This window comes from Mollisia scopiformis, assembly GCF_001500285.1.
Source record: "Mollisia scopiformis unplaced genomic scaffold LY89scaffold_30, whole genome shotgun sequence".
In the NCBI taxonomy this organism is placed as follows: domain Eukaryota; kingdom Fungi; phylum Ascomycota; class Leotiomycetes; order Helotiales; family Mollisiaceae; genus Mollisia; species Mollisia scopiformis.
In genome coordinates, this window is record NW_017263610.1 from 80994 (window position 1) to 107216 (window position 26223).

A 26223-nucleotide genomic window follows, 5' to 3' on the forward strand; every position below is an offset into this window, starting at 1 on the left:
GAAGTCCTCGAGACATGGGGATTGAGATGCTCAAGTATCATTTCCGAGGCCATGACATTGCGTGGCCATGCGGGCAAGTAATCCCCACACCGTGGCACGTTGAATTGACGTTACAATCCCGCACAGTGGCGCGTAGCCCGGCATTGGGCAATCCAAGTATTCTCGGTCAGCACCGACGATAAGAATGGCGATCTTAGGTATTGGAATTCGCATCTGGATGAATTTGACTTTTTACGTTCGATGTACAGTCTTACATCCTTGACGTTGATAAGGCAAGGGGACTGATCGGGAACCTGTATCGACCTTCCCCTTTAGTCCATAGCTCAAAAGTCACGAGACGATTTGGAACTTCATCTGATCACAATGACTGTCGTCTTTGGCATTTTTGGTATATGGATGGTACTACTACAAACAAAATCAACATGCGTCGACTCCTTATGCGCCTCAAACACTCGTTTGGACATATTCTGTACCACTGTCCTTCATTGCCCCATTGTTCCTCGCGGAAATGCAACATTTCAAGCACGCAAACTCTGTACTCGTCACAATTCTTACAATGCAAATGCGAAAACGAAAGCAGAAAGCAAAGCCAATGACCAACTAACAATCTTCCCTGAAGCTCCGCTTGTTGGTGCAGTTGTCGAGGATGTGCTTGATCCTTTCGAGGAGGAAGTCTTGGAAGCTGTTCCGTTCGAAGCGGCAGATGACACAGAGCTGGTCAACGTAGTCGATGCTCCAGTTGAAGAGGATGTGCTTGAGAAAGTTGCGCTGGGCGTCGATTGGACAACAGTAATGGTTGATGAGCCTGATGTGGTCGTTGACACAGTTCCGCTTCCAGTCGCAGATGTCGACGCAGAGCTCGATGGAGAAGCTACTGAGCTAGTAACAGAGCTGCTGGTTGTGCTTGAAGAAGTATCTCCGCCGCCTGTAATGTGGAATGGAAACGATTCTTGGAATTCTGTAATCGGATTGCCGTCGAGGGTAAGGTTCAAGCCATAAGTCGCAAATGAGCCGACGGTCGATGGGATGGTCCAATTATATCCGCCAGCCTGGGAACTGATCGCTGCTGCGAAGATTTAGTATACCGCTCGGTTCTACATTTCGTGTATGGAACACTTACTTCCTACTGTCATCAGATGTTGGAGGGTGGATGGGGAAGCTCCGCCGTTCATAACAATAGACACGGTTCCACTAGAGGTCCCTGCTGTCCAAACAATGGGGAGAATGCCCCCAGCAACGAAATTCGAGTCTTTTGGAGGACTGGTAAGGACATCGAAACCTTCGGTAGGAACTTGCGCGCGAACGGATGCAATATGCGAAAGAACGAAAAGAGCGATTGTTGAAAGATACATGTTGAAGAAGGGTCTTGAATTATAGCGAATGAAAGGGATATAAGGCGCAAAGTATAGACTGGACCAAAAACGAGAGTGGTAAGATAGGATAGAGAGAAAAGAAGGAACTGGACAAAGGAAAAAGTCCCTTATTTGAACGTTTCATTTCCCTACATTTTTTACCCGGCGGTGGCCTACTTGAGATTAAATTTGCGGCGCAGGTCCGCGGCAAAGAGACGATTTGGGATCTCAGCCTTACCGCATGTGTGGTACGGTCTGATTTTGTGCCGCTTAAGTACTATCAGGTGATTTGCTGACCGAATATTTGGGGTGTTGAATCTCACGCAGACAAGGGCTTGTTTGCACTTCATTTGTTGGTTTATGGAGGCATCCACTGTTGCCTCGGCGAAATCAATAAACTGCATGCACAAAATGGGATAAATCTGGCGCATGCAGGCACAGCCACGCATAAGCCAGAGTATTGTGAAGTACAAATATGCTTATTTTTAAGCAGCGGTGTCGCCGTTAGCGTTCCAATTGGACTGTTTGAGGTTTGTCGTGAGTCTGGGGATCAGGGGTCCTCGCTTGGATCTCACCGAATACGGGATATCGATACATTAGACGAGATGGCCATTCAGAGGCATGCTTCCTGCATCAGCAATAAAATGCTGCTTCGAGAAGAACAAGAGCGACCAATCACACCCCCATACCCGTGTCATCTTGACCTCCACTTGACATGATAAAAATCTTCCCCATTCTAGGACCGAGAGAAATAAATCAGTCATGAGCCTGAATTGCAGTCTTGGTAATCTCAAAGAGGCCTTTTTAGGTGCAAACAAGAATAGATCGCGATCCAATCCGAGACGCTCTTTTACATTGTTTCTCAACCGGGTGAATGTTCTTGCTCTGCGGGATACTTTCCCGTGCTCAATGTCAAGTGAGAATTAGTTTTTAGAGCATCTCTCAAGTCCCGAAACAAGTACTACGTTCTTACCACACTATGGCGCAATCCAAAGTTCGGCCGTCCGTACTAACAGGTTTCTTTCCATAAGTTCGGCTCTCAGAAGCTTCACAACCTCCTTTGAACAAAGACTACGCCTTTACCACACAATGGTACGATGAAAAGTTCGTGCGTCTGGACCGACAAGCTCCTCTTCATAAGTACGGTTCTCGGAAGGTTCGCGATCTAGTACCAAAAAGATACTTTCCACCACGAAAACCCAATGTATAGACAAGACCATTTTATGTCAAGTTCCTAAGTGAATTTAAATATCAAGGAAACTCTGCACCAAATCACCCGGCTGATCAAAGAAGTCAAACATGACAATTCCCACCCTCTTTCCCTCCTGCTCCTTGAAAAAAGGAATCAACCTCTGGTTCACACCTCCTAGCGGGGTATCCGTTCCATTTCCCAGTGCCATAATTTCCGGCGTCTCAATCGGATTATCGGAATCATTCTCACTGGATGCAAAGGTCCAGAATAGACTATCCGGATACTGCGTCGTGGCTTTGATAATGTGCGTTGTCGTCGCGTTGTATTTTCTTTCAATGTTGTAGGCGGCCCCTTGCCCGTACGGTTGTCCTGGTTCGTAGAAATCTTCGATGTAAGCGGTGAGATTTTGGGCAGCGTTGTATATGAGGGTTATGTCAGGATCATTGTCGATCCATTGATCGGCGGAGAAATAGATGCCTTGGATCGAGTCTGAGTATGAGGATGGGAGGGCTGAGAGATCGAAGCGGCGAAGTAGGGTAATTTTCCCACGGGCTTCTCCCAAGGTACCGAATACATTTTGGGCCTGGAGGAAGTACTTCTTTGCGACGGGGGTAGTGAGGGTGTTGTAGATGGCAAGCTGGACAGCGGCATCGTCTTGAGCGTAGGCAGTGGTTGATCCTTCGTAGTTAAAAGACAGCAAGAGTGCTTCGCTTGGGTGATCGTCAAGCCATTTGTAGAAACCGAATAGGACATCGCCCATAGTTGCAGTTTCAGACTGAAGGGCTTGAGAATGCCAGAAGACAAGTGTAGAATTTGTTGGATCGAAAGCAACACGGAGATCGAAGACACGAATACCAGCGTTCAACATACTGATAATGGGCTGTTCTTGGCATCTGTAGATCTCGGGAGGATAAACCTAGCCCGAACACCAGAGTCAGTACATTTCCTCCATATATCTGAGAGACGATCATGTCCTACAAACTGCGTCGACTTACAGTAACTCCATCCAAGTTAGTCACATGATCAAGAGCTTCTTGAGTGGCTAAAGAATAGTTCCAGGTCTGAACATCATGGACCCCAGGGAGATTCATATGAACGATCTTGGTGCTGTCTGGGTAACTTTTCATCCATGTTGAGGTAGAAGTCTTGTTCTGGACATAGTATCCGAAGATTGGAGATGCATCATCGAGCACCTTTTGCAGAGCGAGGTCTGCAAGTGACAAGCTTTTGTTGGCACTTCGAACTTGGACAGTTGTTGAAGCCAGAACGGATAATGCCAGTGAGGCAAGCACCGCGAACGAAGATCCCAGCATCTTGATATTGTTGGGTGGAAAGCGTATCTCAATCGTGATGGAAGTTGAGGGCCTTTCGTGATGCCCGGTTGACGAGCTGTAGAATTGTTAGCGAGCGGTCCGCTAAAATTAGGGAAAGGGCGAACGCAAATCAGGCCGCTTCAATTCAGTCTTGAGTGCCTAGAGCGTATTGACGGATCATCCCATTCCAGAGTTGAGACTCTCTTTAAGATATACATCGCTCCCTCTCGCACGTGCTGTAATCAAATTCCTCATGCCTGCTCGTGCTATAAATTGCTCCGCAGGTCGCTGTTCAGGTACAAATGGGCATGTGCTGCCATTGGGGCAATATTACTCGCTAAGCGCTGAAATTTAGGCCAAACGACGCTGATCTCGGTAGAGCGGCCGACGCTGGTAGGGCCCGTTTTACCCCACCTTTGCCCGCTGGAGAGAACATGTGGCAGCGTCTGGGACTGGAACATACTTGAACTGGACTTCCATTGGTATGGATTATTTCATGACGGGGACACTTTTTTCTTTTAGGTTTTTTCTTCAAGATCGAGCTCTTTCAATTCAACTCATCTCTTTCAAGTAGTTCTTGCTATCTAATAACATTTGTGCCTTTCAGCAGCTCAGCATATGGATCTGCAAAATAACTTTGTTTTTGGCTGTCAATTACTTGGATTCGTACTGCAGAACCGTGAGGGTTCTAGTGGCCCAGTAAAAGTGGAAGCTTATGTTCCTGTCCAATGGACCAAAGTAGTCAACTTCTACTACTCTTTCAATGAGAAATCCTCCCCCAAGGGCTATCTCGCGGGTCCTCTCGCAAACCCACATTCTGCCACTTGTCTCCCACTAATCTCATACAAAAGGTCCCCCCTCACCTTATGAATCTCGACTCAGCTGTCCTGACCAACGGCCTCTGACTTGGTCCTAACCCCTTCTCTCTTCTGACATATCTGTGCGCATGCCACCTGATAAACCACCTGATAAACCACAGAACCGCAGCATACTCCATCAATATGTAACTGATCCAAACCAACGCTAAGAGGTTACCCCCGCTATATGCTTCGATCCCCAACCCATCACCGAGGTCATTGACAAGACTTGAGACTGCGACTTGGATTGCTGTCGCAGCAAAGGCAATCACTGCAAAGCAGGCAGTTGCCAGGGCAGCAAGACAACCAATGACCAAATGGACGAGCCATCGTCGGAAGAAGGAGAATAGGATTTCAAGTGGCGCAAGGATGATAAGAATCCCCGCTGAGACGATGCCGATGATCTGGAGAGCGAGAACAGTTTTCAATACTGCCTTGATTTGGCCTCCGCTTGCAGACAGTTTCGCGGGGATGTTCAAGGCCGAGAAGTCCAGCGTTGTTGTTCCAAGCTGGACTGTCGAGTTGGTAGAGTTGATGTGGAGATCAGCTGTGGATCCTGTTAGTGCGTCAAATGATGGTGTTTAAGGTACACCTACTGTATTGTGTACATGAACTCGTGTTCATGCCATCTGAAGATGTGTACTCTCCATCGCAGAAACCAGTCATGTAAAGGCCGTACCAGTCCTTGACCCCGAGAGCCTTCGTAACATCTGCGACGATGGAGTTGACGACCTGAACAACCTCATCGCCTATTGCCCCAGTCGCTGATCCGACGAGTGCGTTGAAGAACGATTCCAAGTCTCCTAGGAGACCATTAGAATCTGTGCCGCTGGACGTTGAAGCTGTTCCAGTGGACTGTGGTGGAGAAACTGCGGAGGAGAGACCTGATCCAATAGAGGCGAAGAAGGAGGAGACTTGAGAAGGACTTGGTAGGCTCAGCGGGTCCCTGCCGTGGAGGACTGGTGCTGCAGTTGGTGCTGGGATATAGGGGACGTTGGCCGCCCTCGCAGCCACCGAAGCACTTGAAGTTCCTGAAGCACCGGCAGTCTCGACCTTGATTGCATTTTGAAAGATCGTGGACGTATTCAACTGGAGTTTTTTGGTCAGTACAAGGTCTCGACAGATACGAATACTATGAATAATGACTTACCATTACCAAGTCATATTGAATAAGACCTCCTTGTTTAGAAGTTGACAGGAGAGCCAATAGCGATAGAACAAAAGCAACAATAGACGCAAAAGCAGTAATTATCGGTGCGGTCCTGTCATGAAGAAGCATAGTTGTGAAGCGTTGGAAAGCCATGGTCAAAGCGGATTGCGATCTCGGACCAGTTTGGACTCTATCAGGGGAGAATCGTGACATGAAAACCCACTTCACACATAAGTGTATCTCTTTATTCTGGAGTGTGAAGAGTCGTTAATGAAACCAGTTTGAGCTTGCTTCTCAGACAATATGTACTGAGGAGACTTGGAGAAGAAACAATGAGGTCAGTCAAGAAAGGCGACTCAACTCCTCAATCAATGCGTTGGCCATCATCACGCATAATGACCATATTATGGAACAAGACAACTCCATCGAAGCATATACATTGGATGAAGTCGTTTGTTGCGAGGGTAAGTTCGACTGGGGATCCTTCTCCAAAGATGCGTGACGCGACTGCCGCACTGCCGTTCTTGGAAATTCATGCGATGAAACATCAAAAACTTGAAGCGATGCGAGACTCTCTACACCGAGGAATTTTCGAAATACGTAACAGAACGCCTAAAAAGAAGCAGAAAGTATAAACACAAGGTGTTCAGCCTCGATGATGAAATTCAGCTGTCAACAATTCGAGTGAGTTTGTAGATCGCGCTTTGGCGTTGACCTGGCATTGCGGTTGGCGGAAATGTCTATCATTGGTGTTTCTGTCCGAGGCCCAAGCTCCGTCTCGTTCTTTGATGATTTGCGATATCTGAGTCCTCGTGTTCGGGTATGAGGCTACTGGTTGTTTTGATCGGAATGGTCACTGTCCTCGCAAAGGAATGTTGCTATTGCGTCCCTTACCCTTCACGATATGTAGCGAAAACCGGCAGTCTGATGAGCGGGTTCGTATTCGTGAAGTAATCTTACTTTTGGGTTTTTCTATTGATGGGGCATTCGACTTAATCTCAATAGTCCACCAAATGGGCTGGCACAGAGAAGCGATGATGTCGTCAGCACCCGTTGTCCGGCTGATCAGTTTAATCATGGAGGCTGCTGTTTCTTACTGCTCATAGAAGAAGCAAGAAAGGATGCATTCGAGTGGGCATGCATTTGAGGACGTTGCAATTATGGACATCGAGGCATTTCCACATTGTGGACTTGACCGGCTTGTCTTCTCTCGCATACGTTGGAGCTCGAAAGCCAACAGGAATGATACTCTTCAAGCAACACGAACGCTCGCCTATCGACCCCGCTCAAGGTTATCGATAAGCGAGGACGAAAGGGGGGCATGGTGAGCAACTGCCTAATGGATACTAAAGACAACAATCTGCAAGATTGGCAGAGAGAGCACTTCACTGGGAGTGTTCCACCCGCATGTAGTTTGTACTCGTTCTTACCAGCGATATCTTCACAGCAGCGAATGAAGCAGTGTCTCTTATCGCAACCCCACCATGTTCAACACTGGATTGAAAGCCACATTTTCAGCCCTGTCACATCGAAATCCGAATATAACCAATGGAAATTCCAAACAACATACACTTACCTACGCCTATCATTCAGATTCCGATTCCCTCGATCTTAGTTTTGCAGTGTCATGCGGGGTCGGCAACCTTAATAAAGCTTGATTTCCGGGGAGTCCGGGCGGCATACCTTGATATTCCTTGGCAACATGTCTGCCTTCTTTCTATCTTAACCTCACAGTCTTACCAAGATGCATTTCGCAACAGTAGCCAAAGGCCTCGTTCTCACTAAATCCCACTCCCACACGCACTCCGACTCTACTCCCGCCGATTCCACTCCACCTTCTGCACCCGAACCCGTCCCGCACAAAATCAACAAAATAACCACGCTGCCCGAATTCGAGCAAATCCTTACCGACCATCACCACCGACGCGTTATCATATTCTGCGTGACCACAACGTACCGAGATCCCGACGTCGATGAGGAAGGGTGGTATCATCACTATGAGAAATTGAACGACGTGCATTTTGTGCGGGTGGATTTGGATGAGAGCGAGGAGTTGGAGGAGAGGTTGAAGCCGAGGGTGAGGCCTTGTTGGTTTAGTTTCCATAAGGGGCAGGAGACTGGGTGGAGTAGTGGGGGGATGAAGAGGTTTTTGCAGATGCATTCTGAGAGGAAGGGGTCGCATTAGGTTTTTGACGATGGATATTGTGGATTTAGGAGTGAAGAATGTGTGTTGATGAAACGACCTAAGTCCGTGGGATCGCACTACGATCCTCGACGTGATTGCAAAGACTGAAAACAAGGAAAGTTGGGGATGGAGATCCAACGCGGGGAGTATGGGGACTTCTCCTCCTTATGTATGTTGAGTTTGATGATTGCACGTGTTCCTACTGCTTCTGCCGGCAAGTTCCAAGTTAATGAATACATTTTTACGCCCCAATTCCTCCAAACACCTCAATCTATAAGAATTGTAACCAAATATTCGCTCCACACAAGCTCTTCCCCGGCGAGACAGTCGCTTACACCATCAAACTTCCTACACCGACAGCCACGGCTCCTGTGAAGCCGAGCAACATCCATCGAATAGCACCCTTCGTCTCAACACCAGCACTTTTCGATGTTGATGTCGAGGTACTGCTGGTGCTTGTGCTTGTTCCAGTCGTCGAGCTGGTACCTGTAGAGCTTCCTGCAAGAGCGGCAGCAATGACACCACCTTGAACATTGGATGGTGCGACAGTGCTGTTGACGTTTGCAGCAGCGGCGATGTAGGCATCAAGAGTCTTTGTCCCAGTGGTACTGAAGAAGACATTAGTCACGGCGTGCTGAGTAGTGAGGTGATGTACTTACGCTTGGTTGATCACACCAGCCATTCCTTGCTCGCAATGTCCGGGGTAAGCACAGTAGAACCAGATTGGGGCGGTGTTGTTGATGGTAAGTTGGAACGTGTTTACGTTAACTCCAGAGGTGGTGCTCATACTACCACTGAAGAAGCTCGTTCCATTGGTGAGAGGGACGCATGGGTCGGCGAATGTGGATTGGGCGACGGAGTGCTTGGCTGGGTAGAAGTGGAATTCGACAATATCGTTGACCGCAGCGGTAATGTTGTTTGGCGAGAAAGCAAGGGCACCATCGCCTACTTTGATGACGTGCACGGTTGCTCCGGATGATGTGGTCGATACTGAGGCTGGTGAGCTCGAAGTTGTTGAGGCTGGATCGTTGCCATATTGTGCAAAGGCAAGGGGGAGGGCGGAGAGAACAATGGCGAGTGCTGAGTAAAACATTTTGGAACTTGGAATATAAAGCAAGACCAGCTTGGAGATGTCTAATTGGTTGAAATGACGAAGAGGTGGATAAATTATATTGAGAAAGTATGAGATGATTCTTCCAAAGTGAGGACGACTTCTACCTATTTATTCACCATGGCCCCTCTTCTTCCCATCGTAAGATCAAGTCCCAATCAAGAAACCATAGCCAGAAGCGCAGGGACCCATTCAGACAGGCGTCTATCCGTCGGAAGTTCAAGTGTGGGGACCTATCTGATCTTCTGATCGAGGCCGGGGTGCTGATATCCCCATGCAGTTGGGGAGGTCTGATACACGAGTGTAACTTGTGTCCCTGTTGAATTGTTTCTGAATATGTTCGTCCCAAGGAGCAGACACGGGATGTTCAACCGGGGTACCTCCAATCATAACTGGGCTAGGCGCGGAATGGCGGCTACTCAGCCCCTTTTCACGACCACGACAAAAATTATTGTGGAAGCAGAGAAACATTCAACAGGCTTAAGTGATCGTCTGGCAGGATATTCGACCACTCGGGTCCAGCAGAAAGCGGTTGCGAATGCGCAAAATCTGGCTTTGGTGTTAAGACTGACGACATGATGCCTTCACCACTGTTGCAGTTCTCGACAGTCGTCGCGCAGATTGCGTTACTGAAAAGGAACAAGATTAAGCGTTCTGACAAGTTGACATGCGGCGCTATGGTCAACGAGGCGTCGTCTGAGGAGAATTGAAGTGACATCGGGCAAGGTCGAGGATTGGACCTGGACGCCCTCGCGTTTCGAAGAGTGTGATTCAACCTCGATGGAGAAAGTTGACAAGGGAAAGGCGGTGCTCAGGGCATGTTGTTGGTTTGTCAGACGCTTAACGGCGGCCACTTGGGGACTGTTGCTGGCGGTTCTGCTCATTATCTGGGGATGAAGAAGGAGAAGGGGGATTGTTTCAATATCGATGTTTCTGATCGTCTGAAGTTTGATTTGAGTTTTCAGCCTGAATTTGCACAGCGCTTGGACCAGAGCGAGGCACGTGTTTCTTGGCATTGAATCTTCCCCTGATTTTGCCACATCTAATCTCTGATGGCAGAAGGAGTCTGTTTTGAGAAGAGGAAACATGAAATCCCGAGATTGTAGATTCACGTGTGGTATTATTATCAGCAGCTTCAATCTCGGACAGTCACCGAGATACCTCCGCGACTGGGAGGACATTTGTCTGTCTTCAACAGTCCCTTATGTAGAGTGATAGCTTTACGAAAAATCTCAAGCATACGTTACAGGGCAATCGCAGTCACGAGACTTCACCAAAGAATTTTGCCTTCACTGTCCCTACATTTTGTTCCATTTGTTTTATGTTTACAGTGTACCCCTCTAATCATATGTTAGCTTCTCGGAAATATGGAGACATGCTGTTTCAATTTAAGGAGAGTGAATAGAAAGACTTGAAGTCTGTAAGCAATTGAGTACCTTGAAATGGCATAATTTCATCTCATCTCCAAGTCAAAGTTAAGTAATGGAGAGGCAGGAAACTGGTATATGATCTGGGGAACACTCTGTGTTTGCTTGACATCCTGTCTTGATATCTTTAAGAGATCGTGAAATTCGTCAAGTCAGAAGGTTCTCTCATGAAACAATGAAGAAGAGCATCCACCGAAGAGTCGCCTTGAACGCTGCATCAAACCTTTTTCAAGAAATCGAGTCCTGAAAGCATATCCAGTGGCTGAGATTCCGAGATATTGCTAATGCTAGACAAAGCAGTTGCATCCACTGAACAATCTAGCCATTCAGTGCAGAAGCCCACGACCACCAAACTTGACCTACGTCTACGTCTCGATACTCTCCAAATTACTAACTCGAATGACTTCTGATTTGCAAATCAGATCATGCTGTTCATGTTGAGTGGCGAAAAGTAGCATAAGACCTTCCCGCGAACATTCATGGACGAGATATTGCACGAATTCGAAGATGGAGAACACCGCCACTGTGTTGCGAGTCGTCGGCCTCGTTTCTTGATTGAGAGGCGCATTGCGTTTGAGTGTCTTCTTGAAGATAAGATACCGTGATTTGACCAGAATGATATGAGACGCTGTTGATGTTTTGCGCGATCTTGTACTTGATGCCTATCTGAGGTCTACAGTGGGTCCTCGCTTGAAAAAGGGGGGCGGGGTAAGTAAAAAAAAAAAAAGCATTCACAGACCACTTCTTATTCCATTGTTGTCAGAGCATTGTGACTATCTTGGCTTTACTGCCGTGCTAACCGTCTTCACTGGAAAGCAGATACAGATACCAGTTCTAGAAGCGCCTACGATTTTGATATCTTTTATTCTCCTTCCTCTTGTGTCAATTGCAACCAAAAGTGGGAGCCCTGTTCGCCGTCGGCCCGCATCATCATACCCGCCAGTGAGGTTCGGTTCCCTGTAAGCTGCAAGCTTCTTGCCGGAAAGCAGAAATGTTGGAGTTGCTCCAAGTATTTGTATGGTCGCATGACGGCGGGGGTTTTGCAAGGAGTTTGATACCGTCGATAAGGTAAGGTTACAGTAGCGAGCGGGAGAAGACAACCGGCAGGCCTAGCGTATGGTTTTTCATCCATATCTTTATCGCGGATATATTCTCCCGCATAAATTCTACATGCGGAGATAGAGATAACCTTCAAGATCATAAGATGTGTATATAAGCTTCGATGCTGCACGGTGAATTGGGCTTGCGCCACTTTCTTAGCTTTTGCAATTGTCTGCCTTTGCTTGCCCAACATGACACAGGTTCCACCGTCCCCCATGATCGCTTTTGACGATGAAAAAGTGCCCACGGTCCATGGGGCTGGAAAAGATGAGGTTGAAGCGGGTATGACTGCGATTGTCGACGAGGATGTCAGCTCTTCGGATGGCGACGATGCTCTCAAACTGGCTGGCACACATGCGCACCACTTTGACGAAAAATACTATGCGCGCCTTCGACGAAAGATTGTAGGTCACCTCCACTAAAATAACATAGCCAATGCTTACTTTACTTGACAGGATCTACATGTCATGCCTCTTCTTGTTTTTGTCTACTTCACCCAATTCTTAGACAAAAACATCTTATCCTACGCATCTGTCATGGGTTTTCCTGTCACGGGCATCTGGTACAACGACATCGCTCAAGCATTTTACATGGGGTTTCTCGTCTGGATGTTTCCCACCCAGTACATTGGACAAAAGTTCCCGATCGCCAAGTACCTCGGTGTGCATATTATTATATGGGGAATCTTGGTCATGCTCCACGCCGTTTGCCACAACTTCTCTGGCTTCTACGCACTCCGTTTCTTCCTGGGTATGCTCGAAGCTTGCGTCTCGCCCAGTCTGATCCTTATCGTCAGTATGTGGTACAAACAGAATGAACGCGCGTCTCGAATTGGGTGGTTCTACGCCGGTAACCTCAGCACGTCGATCGTAGGCGGAGCGGTCGCTTACGGCGTGACCTTTTACAAGGGCGCCATCGCACCTTGGAAGCTCCTCTACCTCATCCTCGGCGTCCTGGCTGTCACGAATGGTATTCTTGTCGTGCTCTTCCTCCCAGACTCTCCTGTCACAGCTGGCTTCCTAACCGAAGAGGAACGGATCGCTGCGCTCGAGCGAGTTCGTCTTGACCAAGCCGGTACCCACAACAAGCACATCAAGAAATATCAGATCGTTGAGACTTTCAAAGATATCCGAACTTGGATCATGTTCATCATTATCATGTGCATCGGCGTTCCAAATGGTGGAAACTCTGCCTTTAGCAACATCATCACGAAGAGCTTCGGCTGGACGTCTCGTCAAACGCTGTTGCTTGATATGCCTCGAGCTGCCATCGGTGGCTTCGCTGTCGTAGCTGTCGGCTGGCTCTCGGATCGTATCAATGATCGTATGACATTGGTCCTCATCTTTACACTTCCGACCCTTATTGGCATGATTATCATGACCACCATGCAATACTCGGGCAAGAAGGGCGTGCTCGAATTCGCGCAACTGTTCCAGAATCTCTCCGCGCCTGCGTTTCCGCTCTGCTATGCTTGGAACGCCAGTAATACTGGTGGTCACACAAAGAAGGTCACCGTGAACTCATTCACCCTCTTTACGTTTGGCGTTGGTTCTGTCGTCGGTACTTACATCTTCCTACCCCAAAATGCGCCGGGCTATATTCCTGGGAAAGCAGCAGTTGTGGTCTTGACTGCAGTGATGATGGTGTGTGCCGCTGTGATGGCATATGTTAATGTTCGCTTGAACAGACAGAAGAAAGTGGTCTTGGAGAAACTTATTGCAGACAATGGATGGTCGGAGGAGGATGTTGAGCGGGAGCGGGAGAAGACGGCATTCCTTGATCTCACGGACAAGGAGAATGTTTTCTTCATGTACACTCGTTGAGGTATGAAGCGAGGGATCGAAGGTAGCAATCTCAAGTCTCGAAGTCTACTTTTTGTCCCTTTTCCACGATCGTGACGCCAAGCCAACATGAAGAGTAGTATGAAAGCCCTTTGTCAAGTTCGCTAAGATTAGGGGTTCGCTTAGGGGGACTTTGGGCTTGACCGCAGCGCAATGGTGATGCGGAGCTAACGAGGTAAGCTGTGCGCTATCAAGAGCAACAAATTTTGGAACGAGGGACACGTCAAAGTGGATATCCACTCCAGGAAGAACCGAAAATGCACCTAATTTTTAAAATCGGCTAAAGCTCGAAGGTGGACATCACATCCACCGCAAGAAGCACCCGAGGGTTCACAACATGCAAATGCGCTATCGAGTTGGGCACATTTGTGTGGGAGCACCACATGCAGTGCGTCGTTGCACCGAATGCTGTGCGACCTCGCAGCTGACCCGGTTTGTTGGTCCTGGGCCGAATGAAACCAGAAATGGTGCTGTCGGAACAATCTTTATCCTGCAAGAGAAATACTAAAATACTGCGAAATTAAAGTCGAAGGTTAAAAAGGAAGTTGGGGAAAGAACTGTAGGCTCATCCTTGATTACCCCGCCGTCTTCGCGGCGCGGAATGCGGGGCAACCAGGGCCTTTCGGCAGCCGTCTCTGCTCGGGACATCCAGCGGCAACTCAAAGCGGCTCTCGCCATGAGTTCATTTGGTTGCACAGATGTGAACGACGCCCACAGAAAAGAAGAAAAGAGGGAAAGGACAACCAACATACGTTAGTCATGCCAGGCTTTCAGAGACGCCATACTCGGAGATTGACGTCCGGTCGTCAGTCACAGCCGTGAAGATCGATCGCCGAGCAGAGTCGAATATTTAGTTTTCACCTGCTCCGTGGAATGAGAGAGGTCATTCACCCCTTACTACTTCTACCTCTACTTTGCAGTTCTCCAAACTTCAGCATGGTCCCGCGTCTGACATCGTGGCTTCTGCCAGCAGTGCTACCTTGTGCTACCTTGACGCAAGCTTGGAGCACAAACTATAACCTTACTGAGAAATGCTCGTCGCTTGCCGCATCGATTTCCATCCCAGATGTGACGGTCAACTTCGCACAGTTCGTACCTGAGGGAACAAACTTGACGTTCTCACAAGGCAAGTATCGGACATGCTTCAGATTCTAACGTCCCCATCTGACAACACATTCAGCCTACAATCTCTCAACATGTCCCTATCCGTACCAGGTCGTGTTCAATGATCTGTGCAGAGTCGCAATGCGAGTTGCAACCTCCAGAAGATCAGAAATCACACTCGAAGCATGGCTACCCACCAATTGGAACGGCAGGTTCTTAAGTACCGGAAATGGCGGTATCAGCGGATGCATTCAATATATCGACCTGGCCTACACTGCCTCTTTCGGATTCGCATCCGTAGGAGCCAATAACGGCCATAACGGGACATCTGGAATATCGTTCTACGAGAATCCGGACGTGGTTGCTGATTTTGCGTATCGATCGATGCATACAGGCGTCGTGGTGGGGAAGAAAGTCTCGGAAGCATTCTACGGGAAGGCTCATAATACTAGCTACTACCTCGGATGCAGTACAGGGGGCCGCCAAGGCCTAAAGTCGGTGCAAGACTTTCCGGAAGACTTCGATGGAGTAATTGCTGGAGCTCCTGCTGCTGCTTTCAATAATTTGACTTCCTGGAGTGGGCATTTCCTCACAATCCTCGGCAATGCGACGAGTCCGACATTTGTTCCATTGAGCATGTGGCCAGTGATCCATCAAGAAATTCTTGATCAATGCGATGGTATGTGCCTCCAGATGCGTCGAGATTTAATACTGACCAACCTCAGGTATCGATGGCGTTGTTGACGGTATCATTGAAGATCCCACTCTGTGTCAGTTTCGTCCAGAAGCACTTCAATGCCCTCCTGGCAGCGGCAACAGTACCAATTGTCTCACGAGTCTACAAGTCCTCAGTGTTCGACAAATCTTCTCCGACTATTATGGTGTTGATGGCGCTTTGATCTACCCAAGAATGCAACCTGGATCAGAATTGATTGCTCAATTTTTGTACTATACTGGCACTCCTTTTCCATACACGACAGACTGGTTCAGATATGCAATTTACAGTAAGTGTCTCAAGGAAGCATCTAGGATTTCTTTCGAATGAAGCGCTCATACAGTCAGATAATCCGTCTTGGGATCCCAATCATTTGACAGTCCAAGATGCCGCGCACGCAGCCCACAAGAATCCCTTTGATATCGAGACGTGGAACGGAGATCTATCCGCATTTAAGTCTAGAGGAGGAAAACTATGTAAGCTTCCTGGTCCACAAACATCTGATCATTATCTGACGCTCGACTGAAAAGTGCAATATCACGGACAACAAGATGTAAGCTTGCTCTCCCTCCTGAACATCATATCCCGAGAACTCACAACCTGTAGCCTGTCATTTCTTCAGACAATAGTCCACGATACTATGACCACGTTTCTACAACCATGGGTCTTCCATATTCATACCTGGACGACTTTTATCGCTTCTTCCGAATTTCTGGCATGGGCCACTGTACAGGAGGACCCGGTGCTTGTATGCCGCCCTCAGTGAAGCTGCACGCTAAAGAAGCTTTTCTCATCGTTGTGAAAACAGCTGACAAGACTCGCAGGGCAAATCGGACAAACATATGGCGGAGCAGCTGGTAATCCACTACTACCGCAAGACAACATGTATGAGTTCCCTCATATCCTTCGGCATGCACCTTCTAACATTATTCCCAGTCTTTTGGCAATGATGGCCTGGGTTGAACAAGGCATCGCCCCCGAAACGGTCACAGGAACAAAATACATCAATGTAAGTACTACTCACAAAGTGCCAGAACCCAACAGGATCTCACACCGACAGGACACTCCGAGCCTAGGACTCAATTTCACTCGGAATCATTGCAGATACCCTTTTCGCAATACCCTCATAGATCCTGCACGATATCAAGAGGCTGATGCTTGGGAATGTAAATAAATGTCGGGCAAAGGGAGGTGTAAGGTGGTTCTCGCTTAGAAAAAGGGACAAGTTTGTGTGGACTCATACAAACTCTCGCTTCTGATAGGTGTGAGATACCGTAATAATCGAAATATAAGATAAGTTTCTTTTCAGGGCTTATAGGACAATATAAGTGGAAAGAGTAGATCTTTCGAGATTCGAGAGTGCTTTCGTGGCGGTTGCACGCGTCCCGTCTACACTGCCCCACACCACGTGCTGCGGCGCAGCAAGGCAGCTCTTGATCCTTTGGCATTGACAATCTGTCATCAATCCTACAGCAGTGCGAGTATATCTCGAAATACGGTTCCATGCCCTTTGCGTTGTCTCATTTCCAGTATTCGAAATAGTGAGAAGTCTCCCATCCAGTTTGGATCAATTGCATCAGACTTCCACTTCGACGGCCACCACACGCGACCGACACTCATCAACATGGCTACAGCATCAGAATCTACACCTCTCCTCAGCGAGCCTGCTCAAGCTGTCGAGGCTACAGATTCCGCCGTTGATAGCGCTCCGCAAACAGAAGATGAAGCTACTCTTCCCTCATCCGCTCATTTTCAACGCCCTAGAAAGCTCCTCACAATTCTTGCTCTCATCTGTTCCATAATCACTGGCTCTCTACTTATCGCTATACATGTCATGCTCACCATGCATGTTTTCAGTTTCAATTTCTGGGATCAAATGGAAGCTATTAACAATATGGGGTTTTTGGTTCGTTCTTTTTCTATCCCTCTCTTTCTCCACGGCTCCAGTCCCAACACTAACGCCGGACGCAGATCTTTCTCTCCTTGCTCTTCGCACCCATAAACCTCATTTGGAATTTTCCGGTAGTCTTCAACATTCTCTTGGATCCCTACCTTGCCGTGTCCATAATCACCTGGGCCAGCAATATGATCAGTGCCTGGCCGGGGGATATTTGGTGCGTGGAGCGGGATTATTATGGGAAGAAGCCGGATCTTGACAAGGGGCCCGTTTGTCACTCTATGTTGCTTGCTGTGCGGATTGTGATAGGCATTGCAGCCGGATTTGCGATGATTGTTGCGTGAGTGGAGCTTTATTTTCACTTCTCTCGTCATCCTTGCCTTCTTTTGACGTCCTCTGCTCTTGAAGTTTAGAGACCGATACTGATGCAATGTAGAGTATGCCACACGGTGTTGTTCCTTCTGAGAATTGTAGCATTATGGAAGACCAAGTTTTGGAAGAGACCGATGCCTTTCCCGACAGGATCGATCACACTTGAGGTCTCGATCAAGGTTCAGAGGCAGGAAAGAGGAGAAGTGCAACCAGTAGTGGCAAGCTAGCAAGCTTCAATGTTTTCTCCCCGAGTGGACGGTGCAGAGGATTTTGTCGTCTGTTTGCAGCGAGGTAATGAGTACGGCATCGCACGCAAGGCTGATATTGAGACCGAATCTAAATCTTTGCCTTGAGATTGATTGCTCATGTTCAATTGAAATTCAGGCCTTGCGAATTTAACTGTGAAGTCACGACAGCTAGAGCTTGACCCTCGAATCCAGTGGGATTTTGTTCATACTTGTACATGTACGGTGTGCGGTTTGCGGAAATGGGAATGTGAGAATCCGATATGCGAAAATCCGATATGCGAGATGCGCGCGAATTGTCATTCCGTTAGAGTACCTTTGATGAACCCCCCGAGATCAGCATAACAAGATTATATAAATCATTCTGTATCCTCTGCGACTCGCCATCGAATTCTTCCACCCATTCAATTCACACTTGCAATTCCTCGGTAGCAGCAGTCGACTCACCATGAAGTCTGGTATCATTATCGCAACGGTTCTCACTGGAGCCCTCGCCCACCCAGTAGTAGACCACTTTCACACTTGGAGCCCGCCAGGACCAGGAGATGGTATAGTTTATGTCCCTTCATTACAATAATAGCATAACATGCTAATTTGCCAACAGTTCGTGGTCCCTGTCCCGGGCTAAACTCCTTAGCAAACCATGGTTTCCTCCCACACGACGGAAAAAATATCGACTTGAACACTACGATCGCCGCGTTTGCGAATGCTATAAACGGCGCCAGCGACTTTGCCACATCTCTGTTCATGGGTGCTCTCATGACCAACCTCAGGGTGCCTAACCCTACCACGTTCGATTTGACCGACTTGGACAATCATGATATAATAGAGCATGATGCTAGCCTAAGGTCAGTTATATCCATACACATATGGAACCATCTTTGTGTTTCTTCACAACTTCAAACCGACTCCACACTGCAAAACTCGTCCCTTATTCTACTCTACCAAATATATTGCAAGTAAGCTAACATGCGCGAATTCTCAGTCGCGGGGACGCCTACTTCGGAAATGACCACACCTTCAACAAGACTATCTACGACCAGACCACTTCATACTGGACCGGCGAGACGATCGACATCCAAATGGCAGCCAATGCTCGCGCCGCCCGCATAGCAACGTCCAAAGCCACGAACCCGACCTTCAACCAGACCTATATGGATAATAAAGGATTCGGCGAGCCGACCGCATACTTCATGGCGCTTGGGCACCAGGTTCCGGTCGGAAACGAAACGACTTTCGGATACACTTATGAGGTCAAACGCAGCTTTGTTAAGTACCTTTTCGGTAAGCATCAAGCGCTTAAACACCTGGTTTGCGGATTCGATTTGCTGACTGCTGCTAGAACATGAGCGTCTCCCGGTTAAGCTCGGCTGGAGACCATCTTCGACCCTTTTGACCCTGACCGAGTTTGGAAATACAATGCACTTAATCGCCGCTGCCAGCCCACCCGGCACGGTTGGATTGAAGGGGCGGGGTTTGAGCATCCATGGTTCCAATCAATTACTCAGTCTTTAGAGACATCGTTGTGATCTGGTACACATTGAAGCATGTTGCAGCTTTGGTGGGAGGGGAGTTTTTTTCTTGACGGGCCATGTTGGTTTGAAAGCGTTGTTTAACAAGTGCCGAAAAATAGTATCTATGTAGAATAATTCTTTTTTCATGTCCTAGTCTTCAACAAATTTGAGACAGTGTGTTAGACATTGCATAGTTTCAGATTTTGGTATTTTCGATCCTTAGGTATGGTTGGAGGATCACTCCCTTTGTTACACCAGTGACATCTGATCCATAGTTAGATCGTTCGTTGATGTTTTGAAGGCATGTAGGTGATGGGTTCTGATTACAGACATCGATGTGGCAAAGAGCTGACAGACACCCGCGATAAGCTGCCAGCTATTTCATCTCTTACAGCGCATTACCATGCGATCCTCGAAGGTAGCTAATACCTGGCTGGTAAATTTACAGCAGAATCGCATCATCAATTTTGTTGGTACGGCAAGCCCGGAAAGCGTCTCAGTAGGCCTCAAGCATGGTGAGCTCCGTCGTGGTCTCCTATGTCTGTTGATGGACCGATAGAGGAATAGCAATGTTGGAATGATACATCGCAGGTTAAACCGTTCCTGGTTGACAATCACGGTGAGTACCATGCGGACTTCGAGTTACTGGATTTCGGCGTGAAAGTCTTGACAGCAAAAGCGCCATATGGAAGAGTGATTTCGGGATTCATCCAGGTGAAAGGTAGACTCATGCCAATCAGTCGAACTGTGTTGCGTGGCTTGGATACCCTTAGAAACATACTCGATGGCCTGGGGGTCTCAATGATAAGTGAAATCAAGAAACCTGGTCGCGTGGGTAGAATGTATTTCGACACGGTTAACTCGTTTGGAAGCCGAATTGCTTCCATAGACTGCATTCAGAGCAACTATGGCCCGCTGAACAAAAGCACTGGATGGGTCTGTCTACCATCTGTAAAAAGAAGGTGGTCAAAGCTACCCATACTGATTACGGCATGGAGTACACGATTCAACACTGGGATGCTGGTCTTGTCCTTACTAAGTTGGGGAATGGTGATTATCACCGAGTTGGCCACTTCCTCTGCAACAAGACGAATGTGTTCCCGGGAGAGTACAAGCTGGAGGTGCTGCGGATTGTTTGGTGTCTGGTGCAGCTGTGCACCGTTTGTATGTAGTTTTTTTTGGGTCGATCATGAGATGAAGATACGTACTAGATAGATATCAGCAGTACTGGAGAAGATCGTTGGCTAAAGTTCGTCTCCGTATGAGTCTGCCACAGCCCCGGCCATGAGTTTTTTTTCCCATTATAAAGAAATCCAGAGTCGGACGAGAACTTGGGACATTTCAATCGCCTATCCTGTATTTCCGAAAATGAAGACATCCTCGAAGCAATTTGTGCATTGCCAAAATCATGTCGATGCCAGCAACTCGGGCTGGACGATATGACGCATTGGCGCGTTTTCATCAAAGTCCTTTGTGTATGGTCTGTAGGTAGCATTGTCATAGATGCAGATTTAAGGACCCATTGATATTGAAATAGATCTTCGTAAGATGAGGATAAGCGTGGAAACGCGAAATGTAAAAAATCATTTCATCCTGTTGATATAAGCTGAGATGGGAAGCAAAATGATCTCGGCTCGGGTCGGTCTTGCTGAGTCACCGCAGATCTCGGGTTTTCTACTCCGTCAAGTTGGGTTGGCCTGCCTTTCAGCTCTCTATTCAACCTCATTGGCTTCTGAACAAGAACCCTGTGTGGGGGACGATCGCTTCAGGTGCGTTCTAAACCTGAAATACAAGTACACGACTTAGTGGACGCTCGTTGTCATGCGTTTCAACCCTGCCATTCAAACCGCGTGACCCGCGCGTTTTCTTGAAGAAACAATCGTCATTATACATGCGTTGCAACGTTATGATTTCCGTCCCCTTGGCTAGATGCCGAGAGCTTTGTACAAAGTCTATTTAGAACCCCCTCCGTCTCCTTCTATCTGTTAGTAGAAGCCTCTTTCAATTCATCAAGCTAGGAGAATCGACATCCCCTCTCATTTCGGCACACGCCATTTGATGCCGGTCTATACCAGGTCTTGTAAACGTGTCGGATCCAATAATCTATTGTGTTTGTACCAAGAAACCTTCTTTCATTTACCCCTCTCCGCGATTAATATGCGGCTAAAAGCACGAGATCTGAACACGCCGGCGGCTCGACGGGATCTCGAAACAAAACCTGGGGGCCATCCTGGTCCTCCACGACCTCTCGCCCCGCCGCAACGGTACTTCCATATTGGAATTATATCTGCGGACGGAAGTCTGCCGAAGACGAGAACGCGATAGTTTATTTGAGATTTTGACGGAGGGTAATAGATTGAGTGCAGAGGCATGGCAAGATCATGAGATGGATCAAAGCATCCAAGCCTAGTCATTGGAGGAGAAAGTCTCAATTCCATGACATAAATGACTTTTCATTACGTGGTATCGACACCAATACTTCAATGTTTCCATCAACCAGAAGTCGGCAGCATTTCCGAGCCTTGGCACTTTAAGTATAAATTGTTTCCCTTCTGCTGGAATCTGGCTGTTTTGTTCAGCCGTGCGATCTTCATTCATTCAAAGACACTTCCTGCATTTCGCCGCCTACTTTGAAACGCCTCAGCCATGTTCTCTACCCTCGCATTTGTGGGCTTGATATCCGCAGTTTCGGCTCACGGGACTGTGTCTGCTATTGTGGCGGATGGTATTTTGTAAGTTACGCATCTCCAACTTCTCTTTGGAAAGATCCTGACGCCTGCCAGCTATGAAGGATATAATCCATCCTACCAATACATTACTCCAGCCCCAGTTACTGTCGGATGGAAGATCCCCACAGATCTTGGAAACACTTTCATCCCACCTGACAGCTACACCTCATCAGACATCATCTGCCATTTGGCAGCGACCAACGCCCAGGCAGCGGCACCGGTGAAGGCAGGTGGGAAAGTCGAGCTTCAATGGACACCATGGCCAACCTCACACAAAGGCCCAGTTATCGACTACCTAGCCAACTGCAATGGACCTTGCGAGACGGTCGACAAGACAACCCTGGAGTGGTTCAAGATTGATGGCGTCGGGCTTCTCAACCCGACCTCCATGACAGACGGATACTGGGCCACCGATGTCCTGATCGCAAACAACAACAGCTGGACCGTTGAAATTCCTCCAAGCATTGCCCCTGGCAACTATGTCCTCCGCCACGAGATCATCGCTCTTCATTCCGCTGGATCTGCGGATGGCGCTCAGAACTATCCTCAATGCGTCAATTTGGCTATCTCCGGTACAGGGACTGCAAACCCTGCCGGCGTTCTTGCTACCACGTTTTATACTCCTACCGAGCCGAGTATCTTGTTCAATCTTTACGGCACGCTTTCAAACTATACTGTGCCGGGTCCAGCGTTGTACAGTGCTGCTGTCAGCATCACCCAGACTCTGCCTGCGGCCCCTACTGCGTCGGCTTCGGGAGTTTATACGCAGTCCTAAGATGAAGAGAAGAGGGATGGAGATGCGCGATGCTCATTTTGCGTCTTGATGTGCCTTTGACCTGCAGGGCAGAAAGAGAGGAGGCTCTCGAACATTCTTGTACATACTTACACACCTCATATGAACATATGAACATATTGACCAGAGACCAATTGGAATCCATATTGTACCTTTACTGAAGTAGTGCGCACTTACTTTGTTGGAAATAATGCATGAAAGCTCATTCTGAAATTGATGAAATCCATATGTGTTATCGCCGCGCCGCATGCTTCCATCGAGCCTTCTTGATGATGAAGTTTTTGATCTTGGCGAAACCAGTGCTTTTCTTTTCGCAATGGCCCTGAACTTCGAGTTTGCACCGAGATCCCCACTCGTCAAGTATGGTCGGTGCTGCAACAGCGCCAAAACTTGCTGACAAAGTTATACATAGCATAATTTGCGCATATAATTCCCCGTCCTGCTTGTGCTTTCTGGCATGCTTTTGTCCAAGCTCAAGTATGCCTACATCGTCCTGCGTGCGAGCATGGATATTGGCCCCAGCCGCTAGGAGAACTTCTGTTGCTGCTCGGCATCCTAGCTTGACGGACAAATGCAGTGCAGTTTCTCCTTGGCGATTTCTCCGAGAATGATCACTTCCAGCTTTAAGTAAGGTCTGCAAGGCGTGTGCCAACTGTTCGCCCGACTGTGCTTGCGAAGAGTGGATGATGAACGCCATCAATGGTGTATTGCCTCTTTTGTCGTAGTTATTTGAATCAACTCCAGCTATTAAAAGAGCATTTACGATTGAAGTTCGGTCGCACTGTGCTAGTCCCTTGGAGTTGAGCTTAGCCATCAGGCGCTCTGGTAGTGGTTTTTGAGCTGACACCAGGACTGCCTCTGCTATACAATGGAGGCCATTTCTTCCATTCAAGTCTTCAAACCATGGTGACTCCAGCCCGGAGATTATTGTTCTCCAGCAATCAACATGTTCTTCATAATGGACGAGGTCATCTATCGTATCGATTAATGGATGATTTTCGTAGTTTCGGGCTGATGGCTCGTTCTGGTCGTTTTAGCGAAAGATGTCATGACTAGGAGCACTCCTATTCCATAGTTCAGAATCGCTTGAACGAAGATAACTCGTATCCATAATCGGTACGCTAGTCTCACACAATAGAGACAGGATTGCCTGATCTACTTCGCCCCATGATTCACTAGACTCTTGAAGGTTGAGCTCTCCAACGATGGTGTAGCCGAGGCAGTCTCGAGCGGTCGACAGCTGGCTATGTATACGAAGAGTATCCAGAGTCATAATCACCTGTCGAAGTATGCTTGCAGCAATCCAGGGTCGCATCAACAGATGAAGAGGACTTTGGCCAAGATGATCAAGCTGAGAGAAATTGAAGCTCTTCTGGGTGAGAACTTCAAGTAGAGAGCAAAAATCGGCTTTCTGCATCATTTCTTCAGGTTTAAACGGGTGCAAGAAGGTTTGCCCAGCGTTGTTCAAAGCATTGACATTGGCCCCCAGGTTTATAAGCGAGATCAAGTACTTCGAAGAAGCCATAGTTGTTGTAGCTACATGGAGGATCGAATTGCCAAAGGCATCTATTTCATCAACGTCTGTCGATTTTACTTGTTGTTGGCTAATCCTTGCAAGAACGTCCACACTAAAGGATCGATAAACCGATTTGCCTTCTGATATTCGCTTCTTCTTACATTGTTTCGAATCAAGGCTGCCGGCGCATTGGCGGAGCGTGTCTCGGCAAATATGCTGCCAGCAGTATCTTGGAAATGCTCCTGGTAACAATTTTGGGCACTCCAAACGACCAGGGAGGGGTTCGGAGCTATTAGAAGATGTGTCACTTGATGGTGGAGTCAAAGACACCTTGCTTAATAGGGTACTGATGCTGGATGTTGAAGGAAAGGGATCAGACATTTGTGGTCCGAGTTCGTTTGAGGTATGGCTGTCATTGTCCGAGGGACTAATGCCGCACAAAACAATGTTGGAGCCTTTGAGCGTGTCTACAGATACCAAATCGCTTGTGTTTGCTTGGCTGTTGAAGTCACTCATCGCTTCAAATCCATAACAGGAGTCAGTCATAGACAGAAAGCTGCTCGCATCGTCAGGAATATCTGCTGTGTATGTTGAATTGATCGCTAGGCGTTCGCTTGGCGGTGACAGTCTTGGACTTGGTGAGGAGACAGTCCCACGAGTTCGACTATTGTTCAAGTGCTGGAATGCGGAGGCATTTTCGGCATCATGCATCATGGGGCTTGAGTATTCAGATATCGACGAAAGGTGATTTGAGTTGGATGAGGGAAGAAGGGGAGCCAAGCCGAAATTAGAGTCGAAACCGATCTCAGGTATTAATGTTTGCGGGTGGTTCCAGAAGTTCATCGGCTTCTCAGTGCCCGGTTGGCTCGATTCGCTCTCAAATCGTTCAGAGTTTGATATGAAGTCTTCAGATTGTTGATAGCCCTGAGGAGCAAGCAGATTCGACGTTGTGGTCGGCAAGTTGGTGTTGGGAGTCCAGGCAAAATCGACATCAGTGGGGCTACGGTTGGTATGCGTGGCGTGCCACCTTTCCCACGAAAGCTCCCTTGGATCCACAGTGCCAACAAAGTCAAGATTCTTTATTGTTGTAAAGTTACTCCCAGGACGATGAATGCATCTTCTGCGGCCAAGTTGTTGTCTTCGTTCTCGCTTTCGTAACCGTCAGGCTTGTTGTTAGCGGCCACACGCCAATAGTAGCGAATGTAGTACATTGGCATCGCTTTTAGGTCGGATGGTTCTAGGTTGAGCCTGTAATAGAACTTTGAGCTTTTCTTGCACATTTCGTTTGCTGTAAATTCCTTATATCAGCTACTTAGCCTGAAAACGAGGGCTGGGACCAACCATGGCTGAAAGTCTTCAGTTCGCAGAGAATCAATAATACCATCAATCTCAAGTTCTGTCAAGAGATATAGCTTCACCAACTTTCGTAGACGTGTGGTCGTCCACCTGTTTGGAGGGCGGCCAATCAGTTTGTTGGGCTTCTGCTGCTGTTCATCGTGGATGAATCCATTGCTCAGCTCATGGTAAAGCTTGTCTGGGGTCTCTGTCGACCATTGGGTAATACTTGACAAGTAAGATTCGCCATAACTGAAGATCGAAGAGTCGTGGTTGGACTGGGTCCAGATGGATGCACTCATGGCTGGAGCGGTGTTGTTGATACTAATGACAGTCAAGAATCTCGAGTTAAGCCTGGATTTCGCTCAATGTAGCCGGTACCATCTTCTCTCCATTGTATGGAGCATTGATGCTAAATACAACGGGGGCGAAGAGGAAGATAGCAAAATGGCAAGGCTGATGCTGACGGGCCAA

General features: G+C 47.9%; 12 protein-coding genes across 12 annotated transcripts; 7 read left to right on the forward strand and 5 right to left on the reverse strand.

Annotated features, from left to right (window-relative positions):
• Positions 1 to 242: 242 nt before the first annotated feature.
• LY89DRAFT_690519 (uncharacterized protein) lies at positions 243 to 1059 on the forward strand. Its single transcript, XM_018216112.1, has one exon. The coding sequence runs from the start codon at positions 364 to 366 to the stop codon at positions 997 to 999; it is 636 nt and encodes a 211-aa protein (XP_018063303.1). The 5' UTR covers positions 243 to 363; the 3' UTR covers positions 1000 to 1059.
• A 73-nt stretch (positions 1060 to 1132) lies between these two features.
• LY89DRAFT_690520 (uncharacterized protein) lies at positions 1133 to 1631 on the reverse strand (the record flags this gene model as incomplete). Its single annotated transcript, XM_018216113.1, has 1 exon — positions 1133 to 1631. A coding segment is annotated over exon 1 (220 nt), but the record flags the coding sequence as incomplete, so codon positions are not given.
• Positions 1632 to 2471: 840 nt separating this feature from the next.
• Positions 2472 to 4108, reverse strand: LY89DRAFT_690521 (PLC-like phosphodiesterase). Its single transcript, XM_018216114.1, has 2 exons — positions 3540 to 4108; positions 2472 to 3460 (listed from the first exon to the last, which is right to left on the reverse strand). The coding sequence occupies exons 1-2, from the start codon at positions 3855 to 3857 to the stop codon at positions 2597 to 2599; spliced, it is 1182 nt and encodes a 393-aa protein (XP_018063305.1). The 5' UTR covers positions 3858 to 4108; the 3' UTR covers positions 2472 to 2596.
• A 290-nt stretch (positions 4109 to 4398) lies between these two features.
• Positions 4399 to 6381, reverse strand: LY89DRAFT_315797 (uncharacterized protein). The gene is made up of 3 exons (XM_018206669.1): positions 5865 to 6381; positions 5311 to 5803; positions 4399 to 5261 (listed from the first exon to the last, which is right to left on the reverse strand). The coding sequence occupies exons 1-3, from the start codon at positions 6075 to 6077 to the stop codon at positions 4717 to 4719; spliced, it is 1251 nt and encodes a 416-aa protein (XP_018063306.1). The 5' UTR covers positions 6078 to 6381; the 3' UTR covers positions 4399 to 4716.
• A 1221-nt stretch (positions 6382 to 7602) lies between these two features.
• LY89DRAFT_690522 (uncharacterized protein) lies at positions 7603 to 8292 on the forward strand. The gene has a single exon (XM_018216115.1). The coding sequence runs from the start codon at positions 7609 to 7611 to the stop codon at positions 8047 to 8049; it is 441 nt and encodes a 146-aa protein (XP_018063307.1). The 5' UTR covers positions 7603 to 7608; the 3' UTR covers positions 8050 to 8292.
• On the reverse strand, positions 8214 to 9319 carry LY89DRAFT_315805 (Cupredoxin). Its single transcript, XM_018206670.1, has 2 exons — positions 8709 to 9319; positions 8214 to 8657 (listed from the first exon to the last, which is right to left on the reverse strand). Exons 1-2 carry the CDS (start codon positions 9140 to 9142, stop codon positions 8381 to 8383), a joined length of 711 nt encoding a protein of 236 aa, XP_018063308.1. The 5' UTR covers positions 9143 to 9319; the 3' UTR covers positions 8214 to 8380.
• A 2653-nt stretch (positions 9320 to 11972) lies between these two features.
• LY89DRAFT_598578 (MFS general substrate transporter) lies at positions 11973 to 13511 on the forward strand (the record flags this gene model as incomplete). Its single annotated transcript, XM_018210049.1, has 2 exons — positions 11973 to 12092; positions 12144 to 13511. 2 exons carry the CDS (start codon positions 11973 to 11975, stop codon positions 13509 to 13511), a joined length of 1488 nt encoding a protein of 495 aa, XP_018063309.1.
• Positions 13512 to 14465: 954 nt separating this feature from the next.
• LY89DRAFT_701506 (tannase and feruloyl esterase) lies at positions 14466 to 16522 on the forward strand (the record flags this gene model as incomplete). The annotated part of the gene is made up of 10 exons (XM_018217202.1): positions 14466 to 14621; positions 14656 to 14659; positions 14710 to 15312; positions 15359 to 15637; positions 15696 to 15824; positions 15879 to 15901; positions 15955 to 16096; positions 16173 to 16233; positions 16285 to 16357; positions 16409 to 16522. 10 exons carry the CDS (start codon positions 14466 to 14468, stop codon positions 16520 to 16522), a joined length of 1584 nt encoding a protein of 527 aa, XP_018063310.1.
• Positions 16523 to 16972: 450 nt separating this feature from the next.
• LY89DRAFT_676334 (uncharacterized protein) lies at positions 16973 to 17844 on the forward strand (the record flags this gene model as incomplete). The annotated part of the gene is made up of 3 exons (XM_018213574.1): positions 16973 to 17254; positions 17320 to 17585; positions 17682 to 17844. The coding sequence occupies 3 exons, from the start codon at positions 16973 to 16975 to the stop codon at positions 17842 to 17844; spliced, it is 711 nt and encodes a 236-aa protein (XP_018063311.1).
• Positions 17845 to 18310: 466 nt separating this feature from the next.
• LY89DRAFT_657996 (Cloroperoxidase) lies at positions 18311 to 19423 on the forward strand (the record flags this gene model as incomplete). The annotated part of the gene is made up of 4 exons (XM_018212454.1): positions 18311 to 18410; positions 18467 to 18710; positions 18848 to 19146; positions 19205 to 19423. 4 exons carry the CDS (start codon positions 18311 to 18313, stop codon positions 19375 to 19377), a joined length of 816 nt encoding a protein of 271 aa, XP_018063312.1. The 3' UTR covers positions 19378 to 19423.
• A 2495-nt stretch (positions 19424 to 21918) lies between these two features.
• LY89DRAFT_315829 (glycoside hydrolase) lies at positions 21919 to 23005 on the forward strand. Its single transcript, XM_018206671.1, has 2 exons — positions 21919 to 22108; positions 22160 to 23005. The coding sequence occupies exons 1-2, from the start codon at positions 22023 to 22025 to the stop codon at positions 22878 to 22880; spliced, it is 807 nt and encodes a 268-aa protein (XP_018063313.1). The 5' UTR covers positions 21919 to 22022; the 3' UTR covers positions 22881 to 23005.
• A 125-nt stretch (positions 23006 to 23130) lies between these two features.
• Positions 23131 to 26051, reverse strand: LY89DRAFT_741261 (ankyrin; the record flags this gene model as incomplete). Its single annotated transcript, XM_018220683.1, has 4 exons — positions 23131 to 23922; positions 24058 to 25563; positions 25624 to 25702; positions 25756 to 26051. 4 exons carry the CDS (start codon positions 26049 to 26051, stop codon positions 23131 to 23133), a joined length of 2673 nt encoding a protein of 890 aa, XP_018063314.1.
• Positions 26052 to 26223: the final 172 nt, after the last annotated feature.

Coding starts and splice junctions, on each gene's coding strand:
- LY89DRAFT_690522 (XM_018216115.1), top strand. CDS start 7,609: ATGCATTTCGCAACAGTAGCCAAAGGCCTCGTTCTCACTAAATCCCAC.
- LY89DRAFT_690521 (XM_018216114.1), bottom strand. CDS start 3,857: ATGCTGGGATCTTCGTTCGCGGTGCTTGCCTCACTGGCATTATCCGTT. Junction 3,461..3,539: donor CTAACTTGGATGGAGTTACT/GTAAGTCGACGC, acceptor TGTTCGGGCTAG/GTTTATCCTCCCGAGATCTA.
- LY89DRAFT_315797 (XM_018206669.1), bottom strand. CDS start 6,077: ATGTCACGATTCTCCCCTGATAGAGTCCAAACTGGTCCGAGATCGCAA. Junction 5,804..5,864: donor TTCAATATGACTTGGTAATG/GTAAGTCATTAT, acceptor AAAAAACTCCAG/TTGAATACGTCCACGATCTT. Junction 5,262..5,310: donor GAGTTCATGTACACAATACA/GTAGGTGTACCT, acceptor CAGGATCCACAG/CTGATCTCCACATCAACTCT.
- LY89DRAFT_315829 (XM_018206671.1), top strand. CDS start 22,023: ATGTTCTCTACCCTCGCATTTGTGGGCTTGATATCCGCAGTTTCGGCT. Junction 22,109..22,159: donor ATTGTGGCGGATGGTATTTT/GTAAGTTACGCA, acceptor GACGCCTGCCAG/CTATGAAGGATATAATCCAT.
- LY89DRAFT_315805 (XM_018206670.1), bottom strand. CDS start 9,142: ATGTTTTACTCAGCACTCGCCATTGTTCTCTCCGCCCTCCCCCTTGCC. Junction 8,658..8,708: donor GCTGGTGTGATCAACCAAGC/GTAAGTACATCA, acceptor TGTCTTCTTCAG/TACCACTGGGACAAAGACTC.
- LY89DRAFT_690519 (XM_018216112.1), top strand. CDS start 364: ATGACTGTCGTCTTTGGCATTTTTGGTATATGGATGGTACTACTACAA.